This window comes from Globicephala melas, chromosome 12, assembly GCF_963455315.2.
Source record: "Globicephala melas chromosome 12, mGloMel1.2, whole genome shotgun sequence".
In the NCBI taxonomy this organism is placed as follows: Eukaryota; Metazoa; Chordata; class Mammalia; order Artiodactyla; family Delphinidae; genus Globicephala; species Globicephala melas.
The window spans coordinates 68,735,842-68,750,066 of NC_083325.1; the positions used below are offsets into that span (position 1 = coordinate 68,735,842).

At 41.0% G+C, this 14,225-nt stretch overlaps 2 protein-coding genes across 6 annotated transcripts in view; one reads left to right on the forward strand and one right to left on the reverse strand.

The window, feature by feature from the left end:
• The window catches only part of RBKS (ribokinase), a 75,683-nt gene that overhangs the window by 12,625 nt on the left and 48,833 nt on the right, over positions 1-14,225 (forward strand). For 3 of the 5 annotated variants that reach the window (XM_030858072.3, XM_030858073.3, XM_060309518.1), the window contains exons 2-4: positions 4,196-4,328; positions 10,421-10,484; positions 11,636-11,698. In XM_030858072.3, the coding sequence (XP_030713932.2) occupies positions 4,196-4,328; positions 10,421-10,484; positions 11,636-11,698 (260 nt within the window). Of the gene's footprint in view, positions 1-3,693; positions 4,050-4,195; positions 4,329-10,420; positions 10,485-11,635; positions 11,699-14,225 lie in introns of all 5 variants that reach the window. The other 2 variants (XM_060309517.2, XM_070046865.1) reach the window with 2 other exon arrangements.
• Positions 7,179-14,225, reverse strand: part of MRPL33 (mitochondrial ribosomal protein L33) — a 64,542-nt gene continuing 57,495 nt past the window's right edge. Inside the window, exons 10-13 of the transcript XR_011377902.1 lie at positions 9,952-10,128; positions 8,924-9,066; positions 8,446-8,538; positions 7,179-7,254 (exon numbers count right to left, since the gene is read on the reverse strand). The gene's annotated coding sequence lies outside the window, so the exon portion shown is untranslated. The remainder of the gene's footprint in view (positions 7,255-8,445; positions 8,539-8,923; positions 9,067-9,951; positions 10,129-14,225) is intronic.

Here is a 14,225-nt window from a genome sequence, read left to right on the forward strand (position 1 = left end):
AGGCTCTATTAGGCTGCACCTGCAAGAAGCCAGCCGGAGGCAACTGGCGGCTAGAAAAAGATGTGGCAAGGCCAGATGAATCTGAAGTAGTAACAAGTGGCTTCCCATAAAACACAAAGATATTCTTGTTGAATATAGTAGGTCCCCTACATACGAAACTTCAAGTTGTGAACTTTCCGAGATGCGAACGTGCGTTCCATCAACGTCAGGCATGAGTTAAATTGCAGCTTACCCTCCGTCTCGTATTGCTGATGATCCTACCATCTCCCACCTCCTCTCCCTCCTCCAGTCAGTAACTCTTCTTGCCTGTTCACTCAGTGCCAGCCCCTGTATGCCAGCTGTTGTACTGTACTACCATACTTTTCAAGGTACTGTACTGTAAGATTAAAATGTTTTATTTTTTGTGTTTGCTCGTTTTTTATGTATTATTTGTATGAAAAGTATTGTAAACCTATTATTACAGTACAGTACTATATAGCCGATTGTGTTAGTTGGGTACCTAAGCTAACTTTGTTGGACTTAACGAACAAATTGAACTTTACAAATGCGTTCTCGGAATGGAACTCGTTCGTAAGTAGGGGACTTACTGTACTTCCGTGCACTTTTGCCCCCCACTCCCATCCTTCTCATGGGTATCTGTCATTAACATTTCATTTCCTATGCATTTATATATCATATGAGAACATGTATCTTTTTCCTTTTAAGAAACATGAATCAGGGCTTCCCTGGTGGTGCAGTGGTTGAGAGTCCGCCTGCCGATGCAGGGGACACGGGTTCGTGCCCCGGTCCAGGAAGATCCCACATGCCATGGAGCGGCTGGGCCCGTGAGCCATGGCCGCTGGGCCTGCGTGTTCGGATCCTGTGCCCCACAACAGGAGAGGCCACAACAGTGAGAGGCCCGCGTACCGCAAAAAAAAAAAGAAACATGAATCAGGTCATACTAATCTTATCCTGTGACATATTTTTTTCACTCATGTGTTATTAGCATCACGGTTAGGTTTTATCTTATTGTCAGCAAGCTTATTTTGCCCTTAGGAGGTTCATTGGAAAACACTGATTTAACATTTGCTGAATTAATGTATGAATAAAGGAATGATAGTATGAATTCTAGTTATAGTTCTTGCTTATAGAAAGGAATGCTGCCAGTATTGGGAATGCAGTGGGCAAGGTCTTGTAAAACATGGAATTTTTATTGCCAGACAATTGAACAGTCATCCCAGCCTCTTCTTCCTCATTCGTCAACACCTCCACATCTTCAATTCAGAGGAAAGAACGGATGCCATACAGGGGAGACGTGGAAAAGAGATGTAGGGGTAGAAAAATAACCTTCCCTCTATCTTTCTAAGTTCTTGGCTGAGACCCCTGTAATGAAAAACAGATTAATAAGAGAAAAACAAACAAATTTATTAATGTATCCCTCAGGTATACACGGGAGATACCCAGGGAAAAAATGAATCCCCAAGGTGACTTAGAATTCGGGATTAAATAACATCTCAATAGGGAAGGGGGAGGGGAGTGTAGGTCTCTTAGGGGAGAGTGAATGATTTTTAGGTCAGATGAATGGCCCCTTAGAAGAATAGATGGGAGTTGTGACAGTCTGTGACAGTGTCTGTCTAGGCGTGGTATTGACTTCTAGTCTCTCCTGTGACAAGAGTCCATCCTCTCTGGTTGATGGAACTCCCAGGAAGGGGATTTATGGCAGTTGAGTTCCTTTGGGAGGATCTGTCCGTAGGCAGATAAGGGGAGTTCAGAGAAAGCCTCTCCCTGCATTTGCTGTTTTTCACGTGCCTACAGTCAAGATAATCAATATACCAAAGCAGCATATTTTGCAGTAGCACGTCCTTCTCCAGTCATATTTTGGAGTAGCATATTCTGCTACCCTTCAGAGATAACAGGAGACTCTTACAAAGTTTCATTCAGTCAGCAAATGGGGGTAAGATGGTGCAGACATTGGTCCCTATCCTCATGCAGGGCAAGGCGACAACTGAGGGAGGAAGGAAATAAGAATAGGACGAAGATGTAGAAGGAAAAGAAAATAGTAGTGTTCCAAAGGAGTGAGGAATTTCAGTGATGGCTAAATTAGTACAGTGCTTGTGTTAATATAAGTTGTTTAGAAATGAGTTTAAATCCCAGCCATCTGCTCCCACATCAAACACACACACGCAGTACCCCTGATTTCACTCCTCCCCCACATACACGTACATCCCAGTAATAATCTGGTGATATATTTTTCATGCCACAGTTGATAATAAAAAATACACTTAATTCAAACCAGTGAGTTATGACCCAGATCTAAGTATAAATATAGTGGAAGTCATAAGTTTCTTTAGTGACAGTCTTACTAATTATTTTGGCCTGTTTTTAGCCACATTGGATATTTTTTCTTTTTAAGGTTGCTATGAATGTTGTTTGCAGCAGCATCAATAAGCCAAGAATTCATATAGTTACTCAATCACACAGATTACTCATCATTGCCTGTTCATAACAGAATCCTAAAATGTTTAAGATTTCTGATGCAAATCAAAATCTCATCATCACTTGTCATTGCTAAATTAAATGACAGGATAATAACATTACATTAAAACCATTTTTCTCTTGATTGAGTACCTTTTTCAGAAGTGAACCTTGTAGATGTATATTTTTTTCATCAGTACTATAAATGCATTTAGAATCCAAGATAAAAATAGAATTGAAAAGGGGAGGAGTAGAGTGGGATGTTTTCAAATTATTGATGAGTCTCTTTTGAATCTCAAATAACCATATTTGACAGGGCACTGCTAGGGAATGGAGTAGTTTTGGCCCAATTTATTGAGACTTTTAGAAATACATAAGGGAGGTTCATAGGTCAAACTTCGTTTTTATTGACACGATCATGTGTTCTTGGCATCAGTCATATGTCATTCCATTGCAGACAGGCTGTTTTCAGTTAGATCACAGCCTAGGTGGGAAATGAATGTAAATTTCTAATCTGCTAAAACAGAGTAGGTTCTCAGTTATTGTGAACTTCTCTCTTGGTCTTTCTTTCCTGTATAAAGCTAATTAACCTTTGGGGCACAACTGCCATCTCTCCATTGGCTCTGTCCGGCCCTTGGCCCTCTTTGTGGCCAGTCAACCAGTCCTCATGCCACTTGAGCTGATCTTCTCCACTTGCCCCTATACCCAGAGCTCCTTTTCCATTTAAAGTCCATTTAAAGTTCTTCAAAGATTTTGTTTCCTCGCATCTTCCACCTTCAGTGTTATGAAAATCATATCCTGGAGCAAGTCTTTTACGCTTTTTGCCTCGTTTAATATTATCTTCATTAGACAGTAACGTCAGTAAAAATCCTTAGCACTTGGAGAAGTCAGTGAAGGTATAGACTGAAACAGGATTGGCTATGAGTTGACAATAATTGAATCTGGGTGATGGGTACATGGGGATAGGGGAAGTCAATATAACATTTCCTCTAGTTTTATATGTTTGGAATTTTCCATAGTAAAAATTTTAAACTAAACTTAGATCTTTAGGATGCTTTTATATATATATATATATGTATGTATGCTCTTTTTGAGTCAGTGCATGAAATGGGTGGTATACAGGATGGACTAGGACCAAAACCTAATCCTGCCATCTAAATACCCCACCCCCACCCCACCCCCAAGGAGACAAATAAGATTCTTTAGTGCCCGGCATTGCAACTTCCCTCTTCTCCTTAGGTCCTGAACAGGACTACCAGAATCCTGACACACTTCCTGCTTCTTGTAAATGACCAGATAAACCTGTACAGAAATGCACAATAACTTGGTCCCATTTATTAAGTCCCACCGTGAATAAAGTTCTGTGCTGGGCATTGGGAAGGGGGAATATGAAGTTACTTCCCTCCAAGAGTTCCCCAAGATGGAAAACAGAGGCACCGGTGAACAACCCTGATGCAGTACAGACTCTAAGAGCCGTCATGTGAAGTAGAGCTACAGCAGTATGACTGTGGGGCAGTGGGGGAGAGAAGAGTTTTGTCAAGCAGACGCGTTCTTGACAGTGATGCGAACTACTGAATGTTATCTTCAAGGAAAAGGTAATCTTTCCTGCTTCTGCTTGCAGTTCCGGCTGCTAAGACTAGAGCTCCATCAGTAAACTTCCCTCTGTCTTCTGAAGAGCTTAAACTGATTGCAGTTTCCAATGTGCTTTTTTTTTTCTCCTTCTCTTTTAAAATTATGATAGCCTTACTTCTCGTCTGCCAAAAACTGGTGAAACCATCCATGGTCATAAGTTTTTTATTGGCTTTGGAGGGAAAGGTGCCAACCAGTGTGTCCAAGCAGCTAGGCTTGGAGCAAAGACATCTATGGTGTGCAAGGTAAGTGTAAAGTATGGTGGAGAGGGTTCTAGAGGTGAGAACCCGGTTTAAGACATGAGCTCATTTTTTTTAACGATTTTAAAGTGAACAATTTAGTGGCATTTAGTACATTCACAGTGTTGTACAACCACCATTTCTATCTAGTTCCAGAACATTTCCATCATTCCAAAGTAAAAACTCCTTGCCCATTAAGCAGTTTCTCCCCATTCCCCCCCTCCCCTCAGCCCCTGGCAACCACCAATCTGCCTTCTGTCTCTACGGATTTATCTATTCTGGATATTTCCTATAAATGGAATTATATGATATGTGACATTTTGTGCCTGGCTTTTTTCACTTAGCATAATGTTTTCAAGGTTCATCTACCTTATAGCATGTATTAGTACTTTATTCCTTTTGTGGCTGAATAATATTCCATTGTATATACCACAATTTCTTTATCCATTTATGTGCTGATGGGCTGTTCCCACCTTTTGGCTGTTGTGAACAGTGCTGCTATAAACAAGTACATGTACATGCATGTTTAAGTATCTGTATGAGTCTTTGAGAGGTTCGTGGTTTTTTTAACTTATTTATTTTTATTTATTTTTGGCTGTATTGGGTCTTCATCGCTGCACGCAGGCTTTCTCTAGTTGCAGCGAGCGGGGGCTACTCTTCGTTGCGGTGCACAGGCTTCTCATTGCAGTGGCTTCACTTGTTGCGGTGCACAGGCTCTAGGCACGCGGGCTTCAGTAGTTGTGGCTCGCGGGCTCTAGAGCACAGGCTCAGTAGTTGTGGTGCACGGGCTTAGTTGCTCCGCAGCATGTGGGATATTCCCAGACTAGGGATCGAACCCGTGTCCCCTGCATTGGCAGGCAGATCCTTAACCACTGCGCCACCAGGGAAGCCCAGGTTTGTTGTTTTTAAAGATTTAAATAGGAGAGAGTAATCTTCCTTGTCCTTCATATTAGTTTCTACCTCACTGAATCCTCTGGGAAGTAGCAGTCCTCAAATAACTTAATGCTGCATTCCCTGAATTTAATGAGTTTATAACTGGAGTGTAAGAAGTAAGGGGAATTAGCCTACTCCAGTGGTTTTCTGTGGTCCAGCTTCTAAACAACAGCATAAATCATCCTGTTTTTAGCAGGTTTCACTCCAGTAACACAGCTCTTGGAAACTTGGTCTAATAACTGATGATTTACTCATCTCTAAGCTATTTTCTTCTAATGCTGTATCTTGGACCAGAAAGGAATCTGGGGGACTTCCCTGGTGGTGCAGTGGTTAAGAATCCACCTGCCAATGCAGGAGACACAGGTTCCATCCCTGGTCCGGGAAGATCCCACATGCTGTGGAGCAACAAAGCCGGTGCACCACAACTGCTGAGCCCACACACCATAGAGCCCGTGAGCCGCAACTACTGAGCCCGCATGCCTTCTGTTCCTCTCACATCCACTCCCATGGTTTCATGATTCATTTCCCAAGTTCAGTTTCACAATTCAAATATTTCTATTTTGCATTTTGGGAAATGTTCAAGTAAGGAGGCTGGTTAAACAGAGGTGCTATTTGTTTTGTTCTGGTCTGTGTATGATGGTTATGTGAGCACCTGTACAATTTTGAAAGTTCTTTATATCTACTGTGACTGATTTAGTCGTCTGTTGTTTAGCCCCACAGTGGAATTTAGCCTGGGTGTCTGTACAGAAAGGACATGGAAACATGGCTTCAGCTAAAACCTATACAAGGTTACTTTGCTTAGATACCCTGGGACCTTTAGACATGGATTTATTTAAGCTTAAACAGATTGCATCGTATTCTTAGATTTCTTAAAAAGAAAAAATATCTTTTATAATAAGAGTTATTGTTATCCATTAATCATAATATTTCATTCAATTATGAAGTATATTTTTATTTAGCAAATTAGCCAAACTGCCTTATAGCAGGTTTCTTAAAGATAACAAATTCCAAGTAGAAAACCAAAATCATGAAATTACTCAAGCTAAAAATGAACAGATGGAGCAAAAGAAAAACAGGTAGAAAATTTTCTTAGCAGCCTTAACTTACTACTGCCCTGCAACAAGCTCAGATTCAAGCTCTGATGGAGGAGCACTGGCACAGGCACAACATCTGATACTGAGCTAAGGGGAAATATTTGTCAGGACATTGTGATGAAGGCTATTAAGCAAGAATCCATCAAGATGTGTACAGTGACACGTGTAATGAAACACTTCAAGTAGTTAAGAGTTGTGTAGTCAGTACTCAACTGAGTCACGGGCCAAGGCCACAGTCCGAGGATCATAGGGAGCCCCACCCTCCCTATCCCACCCCACTAGGCGGTCACAAAGCACCGAGCTCATCTCCCTGTGCTATGCGGCTGCTTCCCACTAGCTATCTGTTTTACATTTGGTAGTGTATATATGTCAATGCTACTCTCTCACTTCGTAAAGGACTTTTTAAATAGGACTCAGATCTCCATTGCTTTTGGTCCCCGTTTCAATACAATAAATATTGTAAGCCTGGGCATAGATATGCTCCCAGTTGGCTATATTGTTCTTATGAAAGGAATAAGATACATGGTTATATATATATGTACGTATATATGTGTGTGTATATATATATATATATATATATATATATATATATTTTTTTTTTTTTTGGCCACAGCAGGCAGCTTGTGGGATCATAGTTCCCCAACCAGGGATCAAACCCACACCCTCGGCAGTGAAAGCGTGGAGTCCTAACCACTGTACCACCAGGGAATTCTCAAGATACGTGGTTATATTAAACAGCATTATTTACACCAAACCGTTAATGGAGCTGTTATGTTTTTACTAAAATAATAATAGTAATACAGTCTCATTTTTAAAATAATGCACCCACCTGCTTGCTTCCATGATCAATTGCTTTTCTGTTGAAGATAGGCAGCAACAGGAAGAATTAGAAGTGTCTGGGAGAACTAGATGGGCAGGAAAGTAGTTTATAAGATTGACTCCAAGCAGCAGAAGCCCTGCCCCTACCCCAAGAGAAGCAGCCACAGTAGCAGCAGTACAGCCATGATGATGATGATGATGATGATGATGATAACACCAAGTCATATTACTTAATCCTTTAAAGTTTTAAATGTCCTTTCATGCATATTATTTTATTTTACCCTCGCAGCAAACTGGCTGGGTCTTTCCAGATAAGGAAACTGAAGCCTGTAGATGGTTAAAGTGGCCTGCCCCAGATCACACAGCTAATGTGAAGGGACTTCTGACTTCCATGACACAAATGAAAATATTGTCTTCCTATTCTTAGGCTTTTTTCACTACTTTTACTTTGTAATGTATCACTACAACCTGCATGCGAAGTTAATGGAGCTAGAGTCAACTTCTTCTAATCCTCAACAGTGTTGCTATTTTTCCATTTATTTTTGACAAGAGAATACCAAAGAAGGCAAAAACAAAGGATTTTATTCCACTTCTCATGTAGAACTTAGAAGGCCAGCCAACAGATTTGCCAGGAAATCACTATTAGAATAAATCTGGAACCATAACAATCACTGAGGGATGTAGCCAATCAGGTAATTCTCTGGGCAGGAAGAAGACAGGCAGCTACTGCAGCCTCTAAAATACAGCTGCAGCAAGCCTGCAAAAGCTTCCACAGCCTGAGCATGAAATCCCTTCCTAATTAGGCCTCCGATGCACACGATATTCCACCCGGTGTTATAGCTGTGTCTCCATGTCTTATTTTCCCTCCAATATCATCAGTTTCTCGAGGGCAAAACTCCATGTTTTGGTTTCTTCCTCCCCTCCAACAATTCTTCCGAACTCTGGCACTTCCTAATGTTTGTAATATCAGCACCATCTATCAAGCCTGCCCTTGGTATTCACCTTAAACAGATTTTGCCTGTATAAAACTGATACGGAAGGGTAGAGAAGTTCCTTTGGTCTAATTTGTATCAGGCTCCACATGCCTAGGGATGGCCTTTCTTAATTCCTACAGCATTCTTATAATGATACTTTCCCAACTATACAACACTTTTGATTACCCATGGGAGAGAGTTAAATAATGTAAATAAATTTTTTTTTTTTAAAGATGAGATAACAAAGATTTTGTTTTCTGGCGTGAGTCTTTGACCTAAGAAACAGGATGCCTTGGCTCTTACCTGGTAGAAAATGGCCAGCCTTCCATAAAGGAAACGTTTAGTTGATGACCTCCTTCTAAGGGGACTCTCCCCACAGCAACCCTCTGTACTTCACTGTAGAGACAGAAATTCTGCTAATAACAACTTATATATTATTTGAGATTATTGCCTAATCAGCATTTCCACCAGAAAAGGAGCACAGGGAAAAGTGTTCCTTGAGGAAGAAGGCGTCAGAGGTGGCATTTAAGTCAGAGGTCAGCAAACTGTGTCCCATGGGGCAAATCTTGGTCACCATGTACTTTTGCAAGTAAAGTTTTATTGGAACACAGCCATACCCATTTGTTTACAGATTGTCTTTGGCTGTTTTCACACTACAATAGCAGAGCTGAATAGGTGCAGGAGAGACCATCTGGCCTGCAATGTCTAAATCATTACTACCTATCTGGCCCTTGACAGAAAAAATTTTCTGACCCTTAACATAGACAGTCTAAAAGCTTACCAGGAAATGTTATCATCACTCATTGAGGTTCTTGATCAAGTTAACCTCTAGGTTTCTTTCTGTTGATATGTCCAAAGAGGAGCAGAATATACCAGGAGTGCTGACACCTAGATAGAGACGTTATCTACTGACCAAGCGCTCATCTGCAGGACAGAAAAATAGTATAGTTCAGGTGTGGCAAGCCTAAAAGCCTGTGGGGCCAAACAGGTAACATACATTGCAGTAGGCCAGGTGGGGACTATGGTGAACTAGAGAGCATGTGCTCACTAATGAGATAGGTTCAGCTCTGTTGTCTTGCAAGAATGTAGGCCTGGTGTTTACCAGGACCTCTAAATTTTCAGGACTTCCCAGAAACGTGTTTGTTTTTGTGGAGTCTCCTGATATTTAAATGGTGACAAGCTGGTTAAAAGTAAAAATAGGAGGAGATCCACACAAAAACCTGCACATGGATGTTTATAGCAGCTTAATTCACAATTGCTACAGCTTGGAAGCAACCAAGATGTCCTTCAGTGGGTGAATGGGGAAATAAACGGCGCGTCCATGCCGTGGACTGTCATTCAGCACTAAAAAGACGCGGAGGAACCTCGGTGCATATTACTAAGTGAAAGAAGCCATTCTGGAAAGGCTACATGGTGTATGACTCCAATTATATGGCATTCTGGAAAAGACAAAACTATGGAGACAGTGAAAAGATCAGAAGTTTCTAGGGCTAAGAGGAGGGAGGGATGAATAGGCAGAGCACGGAGGATTTTTAGGGCAGTGAAGCTACTCTGTATGAGACTATAATGGTGGACACATGTCTATACGTTTGCCAAAACCCAAAGAATGTACAATCCCAGAATGGACCCAGATGTAAGTATGGAGTTTGTGTGATAATGATGTGTCAATATAGATTCATTGATTGTAAAAAAATGTGAAACCCTAATCATGTTGTCTGTGAATGGAAGAGTCCAAAGGAAAAATCGAAATATCATTACCAGAATGGATGCTAGGATGCAAAACAACAGAATTCCACTACACCAACTTACCCAAGTTAGCAAGGACTTTTTAAATTCCCTCCTCTTTGCCCCATGTCAGGGTCAGTGGAGAAGATAAGAAGATTCTAAAACACCAGGCAGGTCATTACAAAGATGCCTTCATTTATACTGAAGTATGAACAGCTGACATTCTTCATAAATATTGATGATTGTTGATGGTGGACAGCTCTGTCTCAATGGCAATTTCCATATGAAAAGATCAAAATGAGAGTGAAGCTACAGAACTTGTGACAGTCATTAAATGTTTCACGTTTTAGGCAGGATACAAATGGAACATTAATATATAACAATTATTTGGGCTGAAATCAAGTATAGCATCTTACATTAAGAGGATTAATTAGTTAATGTTTACAAAGTACCATGCAGATATGCCCTTTTAAAATGCTAAGTATTCTAAAAACTACATTGTAGCATTTTACTAAATGTAAAAAATCTAATGTTCATCATTTCTTTGGTACAGGTTGGCAAAGATTCCTTTGGCAATGATTATATAGAAAACTTGAAACAGAATGGTATTTCTACAGGTAAAATTTCATCTTTCTTAAAGTTAGTTTTTATAACTTTCTTCTGGAATCTGGTTACAAGTTGAAATTACAATAGAATTATTAGATCCTCCCCTGGTGGCCAGAGAATTTTTATGCACAGCTTTGTCTAGTCTTGCTTAAATATCCTTTGGTTAATTCTTTCATGTACGTTTCTCCAGACAGGAATAAAATGATAGGAGGTTACAAGCATTCATCTCATAGAAATCTTTCAAAAGTTGGGCTTCCCTGGTGGCACAGTGGTTGAGAGTCTGCCTGCCGATGCAGGGGACATGGGTTCGTGCCCTGGCCCGGGAAGATCCCACATGCCGCGGAGCGGCTAGGCCCATGAGCCATGGCCGCTGAGCCTGCACGTCCGGAGCCTGTGCTCCGCAACAGGAGAGGCCACAACAGTGAAAGGCCCACGTACCGCAAAAAAAAAACAAAAAAAGTAGGTGACAAGAGAAAACAGGTGCTGCATTCACAAAAGATATCTTAAGAAAAGTTATTGAATGTCATAGCTGGAAATGATCTTAGAAACCACTGATGCTGATACCATCATTTCACAAAAGAGAAAACTGAAAGCCAGATTGGTTCTGAATTTGTCCAAGAGCACACAGTTAGCTGGAGCCAGAGCCAGGACTGGAGTGCAGGTCTTTGGCTCCAGTTCAAGGCTCTTTGCTGCTGCCAAAGGCTGCCTGATCAACATTTCCATTTACACGCCAGACCATAGTTCTTGATGAGATGCGAAGCTTATGAAAATGAAGAAAATCAAACAATCTCATTTTATGAGTTTGACCTTTAGTCTTTCATCTCAAGTCTGTCATTTCTTTCACTGAAGAAAAGAAATATGGTGGTCTAGAAAAATGCATATGTGTACAACTGTGAATAATCTGAAGGCATTGGAAGCGGGGGTGGTTTGCTGGGTTGCCACTAATGTAGAAAAAAGGCGCAGCTAAGTGTGAAGACTTGTATTTTCCTCATTGTATAGGTGATGGGTATAAATTAGCACTAATTACTTACTTCTTTTTTATCATTCCAGATGGTTAAAGGTTAAAAAGTTTTTCCAAGGATTAGTGGTGCATTGAAATTGTTAAAATAGATTATCCTTGCCAGGCTGTACATACGTGACTGTGATTTCCTTTTTCTTTTAGAATTTACATATCAGACTAAAGATGCTGCGACAGGAACTGCTTCTATAATTGTCAGTAATGAAGGTATGTGTTTCACATACTGGAGTATCATTTCCAGAACTAGAGCAGAAGCATCAATTTTTACCCTATTCCCATGGCTCTCTTACCATAACCACCACTCCAAGTTTTAATGTATGGTCTTTCCAATCTAAATATATATGTTGCCCTTTACTTATACTTCCCTAGTTGATCATTCAAATACAGAATTGTCCACCCAATACATATGAAGTGGTATAGTTGCCTCAAAATTATACTTATATTCTTTAGCATCCCATTACCCTTCATGTGAACCCAGAATTGATATTTCTCTCTAAAGTAGTTAAGTATTCATCTGTCATTTCAGTTACACTAAGTAAATAAATGTAAATAGATAGGTGCAAAAGAACGTTGATGAATCATATTTATAGAATATTTACTGAGCAAATGGCAGCAACCAATTACTTCTAACTTATTGTTAGTGTTCAATTTTGTCTGCTCTTTAAACAGCAACCAAATCTCAAAAGTCTATATATACAGCTATGCCTGTCACGAGGCCTTGCAATAGGTGAAACATTTGTCTTTTAAAAACAGTAACTTCCAGGACTTCACTGGTGGCACAGTGGTTAAGAATCCACCTGCCAATGCAGGGGACACAGGTTCGTTCCCTGGTCCGGGAAGATCCCACATGCCACTGAGCAACTAAGCCCGTGCGCCACAACTGCTGAGCCCGCATGCCACAACTACTGAATCCCACGCACCTAGAGCCCATGCTCTGCAACAAGAGAAGCCACCACGATGAGAAGCCCATGCACCACAACGAAGAGTAGCCCCCACTCACTGCAACTAGAGAAACCCCACGCACAGCAACAAGAGCCAACACAGCCAAAAATAAATAAATTTATGGGGGGAAAAAACAGTAACTTCCCTTTACCCTCAGGTAAACTTTTCATAATTGCTGCCAACTATTTTAAGTATAAAAACACCTACATAAGATTTTTTTTCTTTTTCTTTTTCTTTTTTTTGCGGTACGCGGGCCTCTCACTGCTGTGGCCTCTCCTGCCATGGAGCACAGGCTCCGGACGCGCAGGCTCAGCGGCCATGACTCACGGGCCCAGCCGCTCCGCGGCACGCGGGATCCTCCCGGACCGGGGCACGAACCCGTGTCCCCTGCATCGGCAGGCAGACTCCCAACCACTGCACCACCAGGGAAGCCCTACATAAGATTTTTTAAAATTAGAATTAACATTCAGAAGGACCAAGCATTTCATGGAGCATCTAGGACAGAAGAACCTACTGCATTGTGAGAAGTCACGAGTGCGTTGTTTTAAATTAGGATTTCTCACAATATGTCTTTTATTTATAATGCAGTTTCACAAAATCATTTATCGTGAAGTTATGGTATTTTTAGTTCTACTTTAGTGATCTCAAAGTTGCAATAACAACCCCCCAAAAAATATATTCCACTTAAAGACAGTAGACAAAAGGTTTCATTCTAACAACAGTCTGTGTCCATTATTTTAAGCTACATTTAAGTAATTATTGCTGCTAACAGCAGCTCATTCCCTGTCTTAAACCTCTGTTTTGTGTTCTAGGGATATCGAGTTCTGTTTCTTTCTTATCTGTGTAACAAAATACTGCATTTTCCGTGCAAAAATATATAATATTGTGTATGGGGTGCCTGTTATGGTAGACTCTGTCTGGTTTATAGTGTATGGTAATGCCCTCGAGAGTATAGGTTGTAGTAGAAGAGCTAACACAAATACCCAGAGAGGCAACAATCAGCATCTTTAAATGAAGGGATGAGTAGCAGTTTTGACAAGTTTAATTTGAGGCATGAACAAGCTCGCCATATGGCAGTGTCCACCAGACAGCTTTCGTCTTGGGCTTTGTCACTCATCAGCCAAGGCCAGGCCAGAAATGTCTATTCAGGAGTCAGCAACACAGAGCAGCAGTTGACAGTAGCAGAGAGAATGAGGTCACTGAAGGAGAAAGGCGAGGAGGTATGCTGTCTTTCAGTGTGCGGGTACTTTGAATTTTTCCAGTACTGAGACAGGGTTTATGCTGAACCATCCCCACTTTATTAAGTCCTCCTTGGCCAACAGACACATCTGTGGTAAGATGATAGGCCAGCATGTGTTCTGCGGTCAGAGGTAATTTTAGGTCACGTCTATACAAGATCAGCACAAGCAGCCTAGAGCACAGAAAAGACTGATGCAACTCATCCCCCTAGGTCAGGCTGTCCTATAGAACATAATGCAAGCCACGTCCATAATTTTACATTTTCCATTAGCCACATTTTAAAAAGTAAAAAGGAACTGGTAAAATTAATCTTAATATATTCACTTAACTCAATATATCCAAAATATTGTCCTTTCAACGTGTAATCAAAATGTTCTTTAAAATTAATGAGGGACTTCCCTGGTGGTGCAGTGCTTAAGAATCCGCCCACCAATGTAGGGGACACGGGTTCGAGCCCTGGTCCAGGAAGATCCCACATGCCCACAGAGCAACTAAGCCTGTGCGCTACAACTACTGAGCCTGCGCTCTAGAGCCCGCGAGCCACAACTACTAA